Below are 17484 nucleotides of genomic sequence, written 5' to 3'. Positions count from 1 at the left end.
ATGTCAAAGGAGAAACGCTCGATTAACAGTAAAACACAGGAAACCAAACTTGTTCAAATTATTTTTTGCAACGTTAAAAAAGTACAGTTCACATCAAAATAGAATACACAGCTATAAAATTGCTGCAGATTACTTAAGAAAATAGTGTGAATATATAAATTCTACAGTATTTACCACTGCTGATACATATATTTCAGATAGCAGGTTTCAGCTTTTCCACCTTATTTAAGTATATACTATACAGCCAGTGTCCATGTTAAAGACTCATGATTAGGACTTAAAAGGATTATTACAAATAATTACATATTTCAACAATATTACTTGGGTTTTTCTGCAATTGTTTCATCATGCGAAAAGTTAAGCAGGAAATGAACTGTCTCAATTTATTTATTCAGATCAGAATGTCTCTAAGCGAAATAGATAATTTAATTTCCACATTTGATTTGTGTATATATAATATATACATACACATACTCATACACACATATACACACAGTAGTGTTGTTTTACATACATATAGTCAAAGTCAGTTGATAATCATGTGTTTGAATCAGTGTTTAGTTTATTTAAATGTTCTTTCAGTGTTTCCTACTCTGCTGAAATATTTTAAACCTTAAACCAATCTGCCTGCAAACACAGGCACAATCTGTTCTCTGCTCCTTTCTATTTAAAAGCATTTAAAAAAAGTCAATATGACATTTTCATTATGGGATACATCTAGCTATCTGGAAATAAGTTGGGCATCATTAGAAAATTAAACAAAAACCTGCAGACATTAATACAAAGCAAACTGGTCCAAAAATCCACCTATTCCCAGCTCAAAACCCCAACGATACCATTTTAACTTCCAACTAAAATAAGAGAATGTGTTAATCATAATCATAGGGTTTGAAATAGGACAGTTTCTGCCATTTAATAATACTTTAGAAAAACTGAAGGGAAAATAATTCCTGTTAATATATTCAAATACATGTGGGTGTGATTTACATTCAAAGGGTAAAATATTAATTTGTTATTGTACAATAAAACTTCTTTTGCACAAATCATCGAGCATAATGCACCTGCCCACAATTAAAAGTGACGTGAAAACCAATGTGCACTAACATTACAAAACACTGATTTTGTTTTTGTTGCATTTCGTCCATAGTATATTAATTTTTTTCCTATTTATTTAGCTCAAGTGTGATGGTACTGGTCTCTGAGCACTCCAACATTTCAGTGCAAGTATAGCTAGAAAGTACATGATTAGATTTGTTACTGACATTATAACTGCCTAGCTAGGCTCAAGGGAAAATGCAGTCCAGGTACTTATTTTTAAAAAAGAAATTAATAAATATGAGATCACAAATGTGGCTTGGGGAAACTCTCAGCATACTCTAGGACTTCAGCCCAAAAAAGGGCAACAAATATTGCTGAATAAGCCTATTTAAAAAAAAAATGCATTTCAGGGTTATACATGAACAATTCCAGGACTGACCTGGATAGTGAGAGAAGAGGACAGACTGTAAGCCAATCCATCAAAAATCTTACAAATCAGGAACCTTTTAGTACATCACTTATGATGCATGCTTCAATCTGCTGTAGGCCTGGGTTCAAATCTCTCTGCTTGTTGGCACTACAATACAACCAGTACATGTTCAATCAACTTTAAATGAAGGGCTGGTGCTCAGTTTTGAATGGTGGTTTTCTTCATCACATTTAGCAAATTCTGGTAACAAGATGTACTGGAGAAATACCATCAGTGTATTTTGTTGGGTGAAGTTTCTGACTTTGAAAATTTCTTATCGTTTTAGACTATGCTACAAACTTTTCTGTTTGATTTTTTAAAAAATACATTTATATAATTTTAAATGTCAGAGATTTTCTAATTTAACACTGTTCACATTACTTTTTAAAAAGGGGGCAGCCAGTGTCTTAAAGCAATACTGATTCTGGGATGGCTCTTCTTTCCATCTGAGGCTTTCCATAATGTTGGGGACCAAACGGAGTTGTATCTGGATGTCTTGTTTGTGCATGTGGATCAGGATATGGTGAAGTTCTATTATAGATATTGCCGCCAGGTACAGGTGCACCTTGGAAGCTAAACTCTGGGACAGGAGTCTGTTGTGCATTCCGAAAACTGGGTGATCTTTGCATGTTTCTTCTGTACCTTGTGTCAGTTTCCTGGTTCCAGTGCTGCTCATACTGTTCTAGTCTTCTTTTGTAATGTTGGTACTCTGGTGAATGTTGTTGTGTACCTTCATATGGGATTGGCTGCCTTATATAGTTGGTTGTGTTCACTGAATCATATCGTCCACTGTGGTCTAAAGGTTGTGCTGCAGTTCTGAATGTCTGTGAAGAGTTAGAAAATTGGTGGCTAATAACGAAGGAGTTCACGTTGGTCTCTTGATAGTCTGGCATGTGTGCTAGCTTCGTACCATATGGCCTATTGTCATTTGTTCGACCTCCAGACATGTTGTAACTGTACTGTGGCAAGACAGGCATGTCCTTAGCTCTGGTAGGTGAGTACTGTGAGAAGCTACCATGGTACCCAGGGGGGCTAGTGTAGGATGGTGCCAAAGAAGGTTGCTGCTTTATTAAAGATCTTTGGTTGGAACTTACTGATGTAGAATGAGTCCTTGGAGGTCTTGGTTGAGAATTTGTATTGATGTTGCTTGTATTGCTTGATAACGGTGCAGGCAATAGCCTTGAAGGACTGGTATTTTTTAACATGGCATCTCGTGAAAGAGCATTATTTTGCACTATTCCAGGCTCTCTCTTTTCTAGCACCTCCTCAGCACGATTCTCATATTCATGATCCACCCCAGGAACGTTGTCATATTCTGAAGCATTTGAGTCTCTCTTTGTTTCATCAACCTCAATAATCATTGCCCTTGTTCTACCTACAAGTGTCTCCTCTGGACTTGATGGGGTGCTTGGTGCATTATAGCTTCCAGTTTTGCCCTTGCCATTGGCAGAATGTTTTGAAGTTCCTTCTGAAACTTTTAAGCCTGAAGGTTTGTTCCACTTTGGTGCAAAATCCTTCTTAACACTTGGGTTAGCATTGGAGTTCTGGTTAGCAGTAGCATTATTAAGCTGTTTAGGATTGCTGTGTGTCAACGCATGCTGTGGTGGGAGCCCATGCTGTTTTTTCACATCAAGATCTGGCAAGACTTTTACTTTACCTCCCTGATTTTCCATAAAGTCCGCCCTTTGTGCTTTAACAGTTGGCTTTTCCAAAGAGCTCTTTTTAGGCCTGTTGTCAGGTTGTTTCTCCTGCAGTTTCTCTGGTGACGTCTTCCTGTCTTTTCTCCTGGATGTTTGAGGTCCTACTTTAGCTGTGTTGTGCTGTCCATTGTTCATGTGATTGATAACAGGTGGTTCTTGGTGCTCCATGGGTACCTGGCCAAGTAATTTCTGTGGAAATTCTTCAGGTTTACCTGAAAATGAATGTTGAAGTACAGTATTTAGAAAACATTGTAGATATTCCATTTTTAAGTTCATATTTGATGATAATAGGGATAGATATCATTTCTTTTCATGCAGACTTTAACAGATTAGAACTATCCAAAATCAATTAAATGGGAAAGCACATACAACATTAAACATTTTACAATTTGCAGTGATCTTCCCAATAGTGAATCTTCAAACTTAACTGAAATTGTTCTGCCAGGGGGAATGAAGATACATTTCAAGTAGTTTACAAAATTCTCCAGTGTTTTGAGCATACATAAGTTACATTTCTACGTCAGACTGTTTAACTTTATAATCGTAAAAGTTTCAATAATGTCCTTAACACTACAATTACTTCATATAAGCTAACACACAATTTTAGGACTCTAATACACTGCAATACATTGAGGGGTTGAGCGGTTATGAAGCTTGAAAGCAAAGTTTCATCAAAAGCATTGAAATGCATCCCAAAATGTGCTCTTTAAAATACAGAAAAGAAGTTTATAGGGACAGTTTAATTTGGCTTTAGGCTAATTTGCTTTGTTGGCACAAGACGTGTGGCAGGCAACTATAGTCAGCAAACACCCGTAAAAATAATCACATTATTTGACCAAACCTGATGCTGTGAATTATTATTTGATCGTAAATTTGAGATTTATTTCACTTTCCATCCTGGAGAAATATCATGCTTCAAGCTCACTCTGTGGCATGATGACTAAATACATTGTACAATGTGGGACTGGGTATTAAAAAGCAAAATGATGCAAGTTTCGATTCCTTGTCTGTGCTGGTTTAGTTAGTCTTAACAGTAGGAGTGCTATAATTGACCTGCAGTTCTAGGGAAAGCAAACAACAACAAAAATCAAATCAGCTGGGGGCCCCATCCTTGAACATTGGTCCCTCATGCAAAGCATCAAAGTGCAAATTATGGACATAGGACAAGAATACATCTGAACTCTGCCATGTTACCCTCCATGACTGAAAAGATTATCAGCAAATACTGATAAAAGACCAGTTGTATGAGATAAAAGGAAAGTAAAAACATAAAAAGTCACCTGTACATCATGGTAACAGTCTGTTATTTTAAGGTACTGATAACTTGAATTGATGACAATAATCAGCTAAAATATGTCTCCAGAAAACAAAGCAAGAGTCTAAGGGAGCAAACTCCAGACAGCAGGATTGCTTGCATCGAACAAAGAACAAAAAACAGTACAGCACAGGAACAGGCCATTCGGCCCTCCAAGCCTGCGCCGATCTTGATGCCTGCCTAAACTAAAACCTTCTGCACTTCCGGGGACCGTATCCCTCTATTCCCATCCTATTCATGTATTTTTCAAGATGCCTCTTAAACGTCGCTATCGTACCTGCTTCCACCACCTCCCTCGGCAGCAAGTTCCAGGCACTCACCACCCTCTGTGTAAAGAACTTGCCTCGCACATCCCCTCTAAACTTTGCCCCTCGCACCTTAAACCTATGTCCCCTAGTAACTGACTCTTCCATCCTGGGAAAAAGCTTCTGACTATCCACTCTGTCCATGCCGCTCATAACTTTGTAAACCTCTATCATGTCGCCCCTCCACCTCCGTCGTTCCAGTGAAAACAATCCGAGTTTATCCAACCTCTCCTCATAGCTAATGTCCTCCAGACCAGGCAACATCCTGGTAAACCTCTTCTGTACCCTCGCCAAAGCCTCCACGTCCTTCTGGTAGTGTGGCGACCAGAACTGCACGCAATATTCTAAGTGTGGCCTAACTAAAGTTCTGTACAGCTGCAGCATGACGTGCCAATTTTTATACTCTATGCCCCGACCAATGAAGGCAAGCATGTCGTATGCCTTCTTGACTACCTTATCCACTTGCGTTGCCACTTTCAGTGACCTGTGGACCTGTACGCCCAGATCTCTCTGCCTGTCAATACTCCTACGGGTTCTGCCATTTACTGTATACTTCCCACCTGCATTAGACCTTCCAAAATGCATTACCTCACATTTGTCCAGATTAAACTCCATCTGCCATTTCTCCGCCCAAGTCTCCAACCGATCTATATCCTGCTGTATCCTCTGGCAATCCTCATCACTATCCACAACTCCACCAACCTTTGTGTCGTCCGCAAACTTACTAATCAGACCAGCTACATTTTCCTCCAAATCATTTATATATACTACAAACAGCAAAGGTCCCAGCACTGAACCCTGCGGAACACCACTAGTCACAGCCCTCCATTCAGAAAAGCACCCTTCCACTGCTACCCTCTGTCTTCTATGACCGAGTCAGTTCTGTATCCATCTTGCCAGCTCACCTCTGATCCCATGTGACTTCACCTTTTGTACCAATCTGCCATGAGGGACCTTGTCAAAGGCTTTACTGAAGTCCATATAGACAACATCCACTGCCCTTCCTTCATCAATCATCTTCGTCACTTCCTCAAAAAACTCAATCAAGTTAGTGAGACACGACCTCCCCTTCACAAAACCATGCTGCCTGTCGCTAATAAGTTCGTTTGTTTCCAAATGGGAGTAAATCCTGTCCCGAAGAATCCTTTCTAATAATTTCCCTACCACTGACGTAAGGCTCACCGGCCTATAATTTCCTGGATTATCCTTGCTACCCTTCGTAAACAAAGGAACAACATTGGCTATTCTCCAGTCCTCTGGGACCTCATCTGTAGCCAATGAGGATACAAAGATTTCTGTCAAGGCCCAAGCAATTTCTTCCCTTGCCTCCCTCAGTATTCTGGGGTAGATCCCATCAGGCCCTGGGGACTTATCTACCTTAATGCTTTGCAAGACGCTCAACACCTCCTCCTTTTTGATAACGACATGACCGAGACTATCTACACTCCCTTCCCTAGACTGATCATCCACCAAGTCCTTCTCTTTGGTGACTACTGATGCAAATTACTCATTTAGTACCTCGCCCATTTCCTCTGGCTCCACACTTAGATTCCCTTCTCTGTCCTCGAGTGGGCCAACCCTTTCCCTGGTTACCCTCTTGCTCTTTATATACGTATAAAAAGCCTTGGGATTTTCCTTAATCCTGTTTGCCAATGACTTTGCATGACCGCTTTTAGCCCTCCTGACTCCTTACTTAAGTTACTTCCTACTGTCTTTATATTCCTCAAGGGCTATGTCTGCTCCCAGCCTTCCTGGGGCAGGATGGCTGCTGTATTTGCCTACAAAAATGTCACTGCACTTCCAGACATTTTGATATGTTATACATTCACAAGTATTAAATAAATTATACTTGTTGCTGCAGCTCTTAACATCTGCTCTGTAACAAACTGTTACAGTAGATTGTTAATGGCTCTATACTCAACCCCTAGTCAGATACAATTTGTAGAATCATATGAAATATCAGGACAAAATTTTGTTACTGCACCTGTTACTTTGATTGACATAGGATAATATAAAGTCAGATAAGCTGGAGACACAGTATTCAGTTTAATACTTTATAAAATGTTGCTAGAGATTTGGGCAGCTGAGCAGCAAACTGCATCAATGCACTGAATGGCTGCTCTTGTTTAAGGCAGAATATTATTTTTTGCAAAGAATCAGCCTCATCTCAGCCAGAGTCCCTGGACAGACATCAATCTGAGAGAGTGAAAAGAAAAATGAATCCATTTGTGCTGCTCTCATTCACCTCCCTCACTGCGATGATGACAAAAGAGCTCCAATGCATCACTTTAAAGAGGTTGGAAAAATTGGTCTGGACTTTGTGGTTGCAATGACAACCAAACTGTCAGCAGTTGCCATCATTACAACTGGGAAACTTACAGCAATTTCTGGCATCTGCACATGTGCAGTTAAACACAGAAATCCAGAAGTTGCTATCAGTGATTCCCTGCTCCTCCACAGGGCGTGTTGTTGAAATCACCACAGACAAAAATCTTTACAAATCACTTGAATTGACGCCACCTTCCCCTTTTACACTGTAATATTGCTATAAAAAACTGAAAAAATTGTGCCTTTTTGAGTGATGTGTAACTAGATTTTAAATAGCGTACTAAGTCATAATTACTGCTAAACAACCTCTCTGGCCCTGAAAAATTAGTTTTATATTTGCATAATGTCAAATTTGTGATAAAAATGCCATAGATTTTTAATTTATTTTTAAAAATGTTGATATTTCAACTTCTACTTTATTTCCATATGCTTGTCCCAATCTTTATCTTCCTTTCTGTAAAATTCATAAAAAGTGAATGATAATCAGTTCATCTTACTTGCTGATTTGCTGTTTGAGATTCTCCAATATGATTGGCTACTTAGCCTGCTTGATGACATCACTGGAGCTGGATATCTGGAGATCCACTAGACTTGGTGCCAGAATCAAACTAAGCTCGAGAAAGATGAAATTCATGCCACTGAGAATGCTTAATCTTTGTGGGCAGCTTTCTTTGAGTTCAGTGGAGACGCTGTCACTTCACCACTGACTGCAAAATCCAGGCCATTATCTTTTTGAAGCAGAGCATGCTGCCCTAAACCAACGCCGCCACCAACCCCCCGCCCCGCCCAAACACCCTGCTTCACCAATATGAATTAGGAGCAGAAGTAAGCCACTCGGTCTCTCGAGCCTGCTCCGCCATTCAAAAAGATTATGGCTGATCTGACTGTAACCTCAATTGCACAATCCCACCTACACAGGATAACCTTTCACTCCTTTGCTCATCAAGGATCTATCTACCTCTGCCTTAAAAATATTCAAAGACTCTGCTTCCACTGCCTCTTGAGGAAGAGAGTTCCAAAGACTCACGACCCTCAGACAAAAAATTTCTCTACACCTGTATCTTATTTTTAAACAGTGACCCCTAGTTCTAGATTCTCCCACAGAGGAAACATCCTTTCCACATCCACCCTGTCAAGACCCCTCAGGATCTTATATGTTTTAATCAAGTTGCCTCTTACTCTTCTAAACTCCAGTGGCTATAAGCCTAGCCTGTCCAACCTTTCCTCACAAGACAACAGTGGGAAAACCATCAGCTATCTTGCTCCTCCTCCAAGCCCCTTTGATTTGCTACATCCTTCGCTTTCTTAAAGATTCCCCTAAAGCTAATTTATCAAGCGTGCCTTTGGCCAACTTCTTCAGCTTCAGCATGATTTCATACCATGAATCTCCTTGGGCTCTTTTGCGATTATAAAAGGGCAAGCGTGAGCTGTTTTGAGAACATTTGCATCACTGGATATCATCCCAGTAGGATGACAGCAAATCCTCTTCAGGGGAGGTTGAATGAATGACGAAGGAAGTATATTTTGTTCCATTGCTATGTTAATAGTTAAACACAATTCTGAATGCATTTCTTAAAATGTTTTAATAAGTTGTCCATGAGGCGTCAGACACAAAATGGACATTTTGTGACCTTTGCAATGAAAGATCTATCAAATGCAAAAGCGTTCATTTGAGAAAATATTTTTAATGCTAAAGGGGATTAGGAAGGATGCCATGTCATGTTACATATTTTATTTATAACTGGCTGACTTGTAATATGAAATTCATAACCATACACCTTCAAACTGGCAATAACACAGTGATAGCAGCACCCAAGGCTAAAAGCCAGATATTCACACAAAGCCAAATCTGTCAATCATTACTCAGATTGGTGAAATTTTCAATAGAGGGACTACTGCCAAACAAATCCTTTTCATTTTTTTCCTGAGCAATCCATGAACTTGACAGAAAAACACACAAAAGATATGCAATGAAGGGTCTGCAAAAGAAGCTAATGACAGCAAGACATTAATTGCTACAGCCAGAGAGGAGTTCTTGTATGTAAAAGCAACATGACATAGTGGCATTCAGAAGGGGGTAGGGGGGAAAACATATCTAGTTTCATGTGGCCATGCATGGTTTCATATACCCTTTTCCCACATTAATGAAATTTTGCCTCAAAACCCAAGAATAAATGAAACAGATTTGGATTACCAGGAATGTCATGAAACAACTACTTTGTGAGATTAAGAACCAAACTGGTACAGAGCCTAATCACCCTTGCCCTCAAATGCAAGTAAGCATGGAGTGGGAAGATTTGTGTTAATGGGTCACTACTCTGAAAACTGTAATTACCTGAGTATGAAGTGTTCTTTGTGGATTTCAAAATATTGTGTGTATGAATTTAACAAAACTGATTTTCTGTCTGATGTGAAACATTAGAACAAAACCTTTCTCCACCAGTTTTCTCTGCTCAGTACAGCTGGGTATTGCCAGGGATGAATATTCCACTCTACGGCACTGAGTGTCAATGTTCATTAGTCGACTTACTCAGATTTAAACTTATACTCCAACTTACAATGAGAAAGAGAAAAAAAAGAGAGCAAGAGTAAAAGCTAGAAAAGGAAAGAAACAAGTGGTGTAGGTGACCTTTATCACAATTCTGATTTATTAAATTCAGTTTGTTCTGTATATACCTATGTCTGGAGTTTATTTGGAAGTAATTATCCATGGCTATATGATGGTCTTTACACAATACTTAGACAATAGTTTATCCTGAAGGCCTGGAACATTTTTTAAATAATCTTTAACTCCCCAGAAGGTGTCCCATGGGGAAACCTTGAGCTTGATTTAGTCCCCTTCACAATATTCTAGGAATTCACCAGAAACGCTAAAGAAGTCTTCTGTTTCATTGTGAAATTCTGGTTTAGAATATTTAGCATTAAAATACATACAAAAGATTGTAATCACAATAAACCTCTGAGACAAACATCACCTGTGTATTTTGAAAACTTCAAAAGTGCATTCATTTCAACATTCAAAACATTAAATCCAGAAATTTAGAAATTGCAAGTAACCTGCAGAGAAGAATTCAGCATGCCCTTACCATGATTGATCAGGTACAATTTACATATAAACATTAGCAACACTGTTTTGACAAAACCCTCACTGGAAGAATCAAATGCTTGCTTTCACAATCAGAATTTCATAAATGTGGGAAAATTATAACCCTATATTTTGCCAAACCAGCTTACAGCAAAACACACACACACAAAAAAAAAAATTGAGATCTGTTGCCCCACCAACTGCTGCTGTAGAGATGAAAGTGACCCCCAGGTAGAGTGAGACATTTGGTATCTGCCGATGAGGAGAAAAGAAATGAAACAAAACGATAGGACTGAGGTGGAAAAGGAAGCAAGTTACCAGTTATGATGCAGAAACAATCTCTCAAAGCCCTGTCATCAAAGTGTTGTGTTTATGAAAACCTAACCGAAGAAAATTTTTCAACTTTGAAGCTCATGTGGTATTCCACATCAATCAAGAATTGCTACCAAATGACAAGTGGGATAGCTTCGCAAATATTTAAAAATATGCTTGAATCTATACTTCATCTAAAAACATTTAAAAGAAATTCAGTGGCAAATAGACATTTTGTTTACAAACACGAAGTACTAGCCATTAGAGAATTGTGAAGTATTATGAAACTCAGGAATTAATATTTCTAAACAAAGCTAAATGAACATTTCACTTTCTTGTGGCACCTTGATTAGCAAAAGCCACTTGTCAAAATCTATGCACTATGACTTTTTCTGGCATACTACTGGTTTTGATCAGGCATAGTAGGAAACTGAAGTACTCAATGAATTATCCAGGTGACAACATAGCTTTCAGTCACAGATGAATCAAAAGGTACAGTACAGTCTTAAACTGTATAGTTTATCAAGACATAAGATCTAGAATTGTTTTATCCTAATAGTTTAACACGTTTTGTAGTTAGGCTTATCTATTAATGACGCCACAAGTAATAATATTGATCTTATGTCTGTACTGTACTTTGATTCATCTGTGACTGATAGCTATGTTGTCATCTGGATAATTCATTGAGTACCTCAGTTTCTAACTATTACACAATCCCCCTTTCCACCTTGATGGAGAACTGCTGACTATGCACAATCAACTGCACTCTCAAAAGTAATTGGAATGACTTCTGGAAATATGATGGCAGAGGTCAACTTCTTTGTGGTCCCATGTGCTGCTCATTGATAAGTTACCCCCTATACTGTCCCACTAGATCAGCAAATCCAATTCCGTGGATACACTAAAAATGTCACCAATTGCTGCAGTGGCCCCTAAACAACCTAGGAAATAGGGACTTGAATATTGTTATACCCACATCTTTCATAGACCAGCCACCAAAGGTAAAAAGAGGAATTATAAGGAGTCAATATGGCCACTGGTCCTGGATATGCACTTTTACTAACACTTACATTCACTAGTTAAAAAAAAACTGGGGAATGTTTTCTGATAGAATTATATTCAATGTAAGGAGGCCCCATTTCCTGGCATCTGTCACACTGATGGAAAGGCCAAGATTGAAAATTAACCAAAAGGGCCAGAGCAATCACTGAATGGTACACTATTACATCACCAATGCTGGTACTCATATGTATGATTATATCATATAGTACATGTAAAGCTTGCTATTCCCTTGTAATGTGTAATGAAACTGGATATTATTCCATGTCAAAGTAGTATAATTTGCAATTCTTTCAATAAGTCAAGTGGTTAACATAGTAGTGCAAATTTTGCATTAGACATAATAGTGAGACCATCAAAGCTCACCATTATTAAAGAGTAAATCAGACAACAACTTCTGGCATCCACACACACGCAGCTAAATACTGAAATCAGGATTTGCTGTTGCAGATGCTCTGCTCCTCCAGAAACTTTGCTATACTGGCATCATGTGAAGAGACTCTGCATTCACACATGCGGAAGGCGTGACCTTGCGGTGCTTACATGATAGATAACCACTAAATAAGTCACAAAAGGTTAGCGCTTGTCCATAAGTGAATTTTTAACCACATAATGAGTCTTAAATACTGCCAAACAACTTAACTTTTACAAGCGTGCAGTCTCATTGCTTCAGCTTTTATTTATTGTTGGAGATTTTTTAAAAATTAACTTGTTTCATTTTCTCTTTAGTTTAGTTTAGTTTAGTTTTAGTTTAGAGATACAGCACTGAAACAGGCCCTTCGGCCCACCGAGTCTGTGCCGACCATCAACCACCCATTTATACTAATCCTACACTAATCCCATATTCCTACTACATCCCCAGCTGTCCCTATATTTCCCTACCACCTACCTATACTAGGGGCAATTTATAATGGCCAATTTACCTACCAACCTGCAATTCTTTTGGCTGTGGGAGGAAACCCACGCAGACACAGGGAGAACTTGCAAACTCCACACAGGCAGTACCCAGAATTGAACCCGGGTCGCTGGAGCTGTGAGGCTGCGGTGCTAACCACTGTGCCACTGTGCCTTTTAAAAACCTTTCTTTGATCACCCCTCAGCCTTCTCTTTTCAAGAGAAAAAGGATGCAGCCTATTCATCCTCTCCTGATAGGGAAACCCCTGCATTTCTAGTAAATCTTTGTTGTACCCTCTCCAGTGCCTCTATAACTTTTGTATAATATGGTGACTAGAATTGTACGCAGTACCTGATGTGATCTATCAGGTTCGATACAGGTTTAGAATAACTTCTTTACTTTCCAATTCTATCCCTCTAGAAAGAAATCCTAGTGTTTGATTTGCTATTTTTAATGGACTTATTAACATGTGTCAATAACTTTAGTGATTTGTGCATTTTGTACTCCCAGATCCCTCTGCTCCTCTACCCCATTTAAATTCTTTTTTTTCTAAAATTAATTTTTTCTAAAATTAAATTTTCAAAATCCTGATTTTGGTTGAGGGACATACATGGATCAGAATGCCAAGGAGAAGTCTCCTGCTCTTCTTAAATAGCGGCCGTGGGATTGTTTACTTCCACTTGACCTGCCAGGCGGGTTCTCAGTTTAATGTCCCACCTGAAAGAGGGCACCTCCTACAGTTCAGCTGCTGAGTGTCAGACTGGATTATGTGCTCAAGTCTCTGGGCAGGGACGTGAAGCCAAGAGCTACACAAAAGCAAAATATCGCAGACGCTGGAAATCTGAAATATAAACAGAAAAGTCTGGAAATACTCAACAGGTCTGGCAGCACCTTTGGGGAGAGAAACAGAGCTAACGTTTCAGGTTGATGACCTTTCAGCAGAACCCCCAGGACCTCCTGACTCAGAGGTAGGAGAGCGCTACCCACTGAGCCAGAGTGGACAATGAAAGATCCCCGAGGTGCTGTTTCTGGCTGCTTTATCTCTCTCTATTAAACCCATCTTTCCTTCCCCCTCAATTTTGCTTTCTGTACATGATTTAGCACTGAATTAACTATTCAAACTTGCACTTCCTGGTTTAGACTCTGTGGGCTGAATTTTCCTGGTCCTCTAATGGGAAGCTTGGAGGCCTGGCAGAGGGGGGGGGGGGGGGGTGGAAGCCAGGAAAATGGAGGGGGGCGGCGGGGAAGAGAGAAAAGATGCATTGGGACAGCTCCCTCAATGCATTCCCGTCACTGGGATGTTTCCCGTGGGTGGGCGAGGACCCGGAGCGGCTGCACGTGCCAGAGCCGAGCAGACAATTAAACTGATTTCAGACTCAATTCGGTTTGATTTTGTGTGCATACTGGCATTTTGTCCATCTCCATGGAGTCGACATCCTAGTGGCAGGCTGGGCAACCACTGGAGCCAGAGGCTCCATGCCCCAAAGAGGGGCCATCAGCAGCAAAGGCTATATTTGCTGCTCAAATGATGTACCTGGAGGGGTTTTGAACTGCTTAACGGCTTCGTCCCAATAACTGTAACTTTAAACATACGTCTCCAAGGATGCCTCCATGTTGAGGCGCCCTTGTGACCCCCAACTGCCTGAGTGCTACTGGAAGGCACAGAGTGTGAAGGAGGGAGTTTGGTAGGTGAAGGGATTTTAAGGGTTATTTCTCTAAAGTCTAGTTTTTGTTATGTTTAAGTTAAGATTCTTACAGTTTTAAATAGGGGTATACAAGCTCTCTGACAGTAGCTGTAGCTAGTTAATTCAGTAGCTAGCTTAAACTGGTTTTTGAGCTCCAGCAAAGCTGACACATCATTGTTTTCAGAGTATAGATTAGATTAGATTAGAGATACAGCACTGAAACAGGCCCTTCGGCCCACCGAGTCTGTGCCGACCATCAACCACCCATTTATACTAATCCTACACTAATCCCATATTCCTACCAAACATCCCCACCTGTCCCTATCACCTACTTAAACTAGTGACAATTTATAATGGCCAATTTACCTATCAACCTGCAAGCCTTTTGGACTGTGGGAGGAAACCGGAGCACCCGGAGAAAACCCACGCAGACACAGGGAGAACTTGCAAACTCCACAGAGGCAGTACCCAGAATCGAACCCGGGTCCCTGGAGCTGTGAGGCTGCAGTGCTAACCACTGCGCCACTGTGCCGCCCTAAATAGATTCAGGGGACTCAGTGCAGACAAGCAGCAGAGTGCTGATGGTGGGCACAGAGAGTGAAAAAGGGAGTTCGGTAAGGAGGCAAACTATACATTAAGAAAAAAATAAATGTAATTAAATTACCACAATAAAGATGGCAGGCCAGGTGATGTGTCATGGCTGCAGTATGTGGGAGCTCCTGGATGCCACGGCAATCCATGGCAACCACTTCAGTAGTAAGTGTCTACGGCTTAAGGAGCTTCGGCTCAGAGTCATTTAGCTGGAGGTCGAGCTGCAGACACTGCAATGCATTAGGGAGGGGGAAATATATTTAGACATTTTGTTCCAGAAGGCAGTCACAGCCCTTAGGAAATTGGTCAGTGATCAGGGACAGGAGGGTGTGACCACGAGTCAGGCAGGTAAGGGATTGAGAAGGTGGGAGTGGAGGAGCCTCAGACCTTGCAATTGAACAACGTTCAAGGTTCTTGCAGCTTGTATGGACAAAAGCGAGGGCTGTAATGTGGATGAGCAGACTGACCATGGCACCATGGTACAGGAAGTCGTTCAGGTTGGGAGAGCAAAAAGGAAAGTAGTGGCAGTAGGGGACAGTTTAGTGAGGAGGATTGACACTGTTCTCTGCAGCAAAGGGTGAGAGTCCAGAAGGCTGTGTTGCCTGCCCAGTGCCAGGGTTCGACACATTTGCTCAGGGCTGAAGAGGAACTTACAGTGGGAGGGGGAGGATCTAGTCGTCGTGGTCCATGTAGGTACCAATGACATAGGCAGGATAAGGAATGAGGTTCTGCATAGTCAGTATGAGGAGCTAGGCAACAAAGAAAGCAGAAGCTCAAAGGTAATAATCTCTGGATTATTACCTGAGCCACGTGCAAATTGGAGTAGAGCGTATAAGATTAGAGAAATGAATGCGTGGCTCAAAGGCTGGCATGGGAGAAGTGGGTTCTGGTTCCTGGGGCACTGGCACCAGTACTGGGGAAAGTGGGACCTGTACCGTTGGGACGGTCTACGCCTGAACTGTGCTGGGACTGGTGTTCTAGCGAGCCGCATAACTAGGGAAGTAGAGAGGGTTTTAAATTAAATAATGGGGGCAAGGGATCAAATGTGGGAAGATGTGGTAAGTCAAACAGTAGAGACATGGCAAGAGAGAAAGGTATTAATGAGAAAAGATAAACAGACCATGACAGGAAGGAATATTAGAATACAAATCTAAGAGTAAATCAGCAGACAAGGCTGGAGGTTACAAAAATAATAAAAAGCACAAAACTAAAGGCTCTGTATCTGAATGCATATAGCATTCGAAACAGAACAGATGAACTGATAGTGAAAAAATAGAAATAAATAAGTACCATCTGATAGCCATTGTAGAGACATGGATGCAGGATGACATTGATTGGGACCTGAATATTGAAGGGTACATGACATTTAGAAAAGACAGGAAGCTAGGAAAAGGTGGAGGGGTGGCTCTGTTAACTAATGATGGTATTAGTACAACAGGGAGGGATGTTCAAGAAACCAGAATATAGAAGCGGTTTGGGTCGAAATGAGAAATGATAAAGGCAAGAAGTTACTTGTGCGAGTGGTATATAGGCCCCCTAACAGTAACCACATGGTAGGACAGGGTCTTAAGGAAGAAATAAATGGGTGCTTGTCAGAAAGGTATGGCGATAAGCATGGGGGATTTTAATCTACATATAGACTGGAAAAATCAGATAGGCAAAGGTAGCCTAGATGAGCAGTTCATAGAATGTTTTCGGTAAAGTTTCTTAGAAGAGCACATTCTGGAGCTAACCAGAGAGCAGGCAATACTAGACCAGGTATTGTGCAACGAGATAGGATTAATTAAAGACCACATAGTGAAGGAGCCCCTAGGCGGCAGCAATCATAATATGATTGAATATTACATTCAGTTTGAGGGAGAGAAGAGTAGGTTTAAGACTAGTATTTTAAACTTAAATAAGGGCAATTATGAGGCATGAAAGCAGGGCTAACTAAAGTGAACTGGAAAGTAGGTTAAGGGATAGGTCAACAGAGATGCAGTGACAGACATTTAAGGGGCTATTTCAGAATAGACGGAATAGATACATTCCAACAAGAAAGAAAAATTCCAAGGGGAGGACCAATCATCCGTGATTAACTAAAAAAGTTAAAGAGAGTAACAAACTTAAAGAAAAAGCATATAATTGCGCAAAGATGGGTGGCAGGTCAGAAGATTGGACAGAATATAAAAAGCGGCAAAGAATGACTAAAAGATTAACAAGGAAAGAAAAATTAGAGTACGAGAGAAAGCTGGTTAGAAGTACAAAAACAGATAGTAAGAGTTTCTATAGATATTTTAAAAAAGAGTTAACAAAGTGAGCATTGGTCCTGTAGAAAGTGAGCCTGGGGAATTAATAAGGCAAAATAAGGAGATGGCAGATGAATTGAACAGGTATTTTGCATCGGTCGTCACTATAGAGAACACAAGTAACATCCCAGAAATAGCTGTAAATCAGGAAATGCAAGGGAGGGAGGGAAGAACTCAAGAAAATTACAATCACCAGAGAAGTGGTACTGAGCAAATTGTTGGAGCTGTGCACTGATGGACTTCATCCTAGGGTCTTAAAAGAAGTGGCTAGTGAGAGAGCTGATGTGTTGGTTTTAATTTTCCAAAATTCCCTTAGATTTGGGGAAGGTTCCATTACATTTGAAAATAGCGAATGTAACTCCTTTATTCAAAAAGGGAGGGAGACAGAAAACAGGAAACTACAGGCCAATTAGC

General features: G+C 40.4%; 1 protein-coding gene across 3 annotated transcripts in view; it reads right to left on the bottom strand.

Annotated features, from left to right (window-relative positions):
* Positions 1–408: 408 nt before the first annotated feature.
* Positions 409–17484, bottom strand: part of usp6nl (USP6 N-terminal like) — a 307312-nt gene continuing 290236 nt past the window's right edge. For all 3 annotated transcript variants that reach the window (XM_068059486.1, XM_068059488.1, XM_068059485.1), the window contains one exon: positions 409–3419. In XM_068059486.1, the coding sequence (XP_067915587.1) occupies positions 1915–3419 (1505 nt within the window). In that variant the 3' untranslated portion in view covers positions 409–1914. The remainder of the gene's footprint in view (positions 3420–17484) is intronic.

The sequence above is a fragment of the Heterodontus francisci genome, chromosome 27 (genome assembly GCF_036365525.1).
Source record: "Heterodontus francisci isolate sHetFra1 chromosome 27, sHetFra1.hap1, whole genome shotgun sequence".
NCBI lineage: Eukaryota > Metazoa > Chordata > Chondrichthyes > Heterodontiformes > Heterodontidae > Heterodontus > Heterodontus francisci.
Note: the sequence above shows the minus strand (reverse complement) of the source record. Positions and strands in the feature narration are given on the sequence as shown.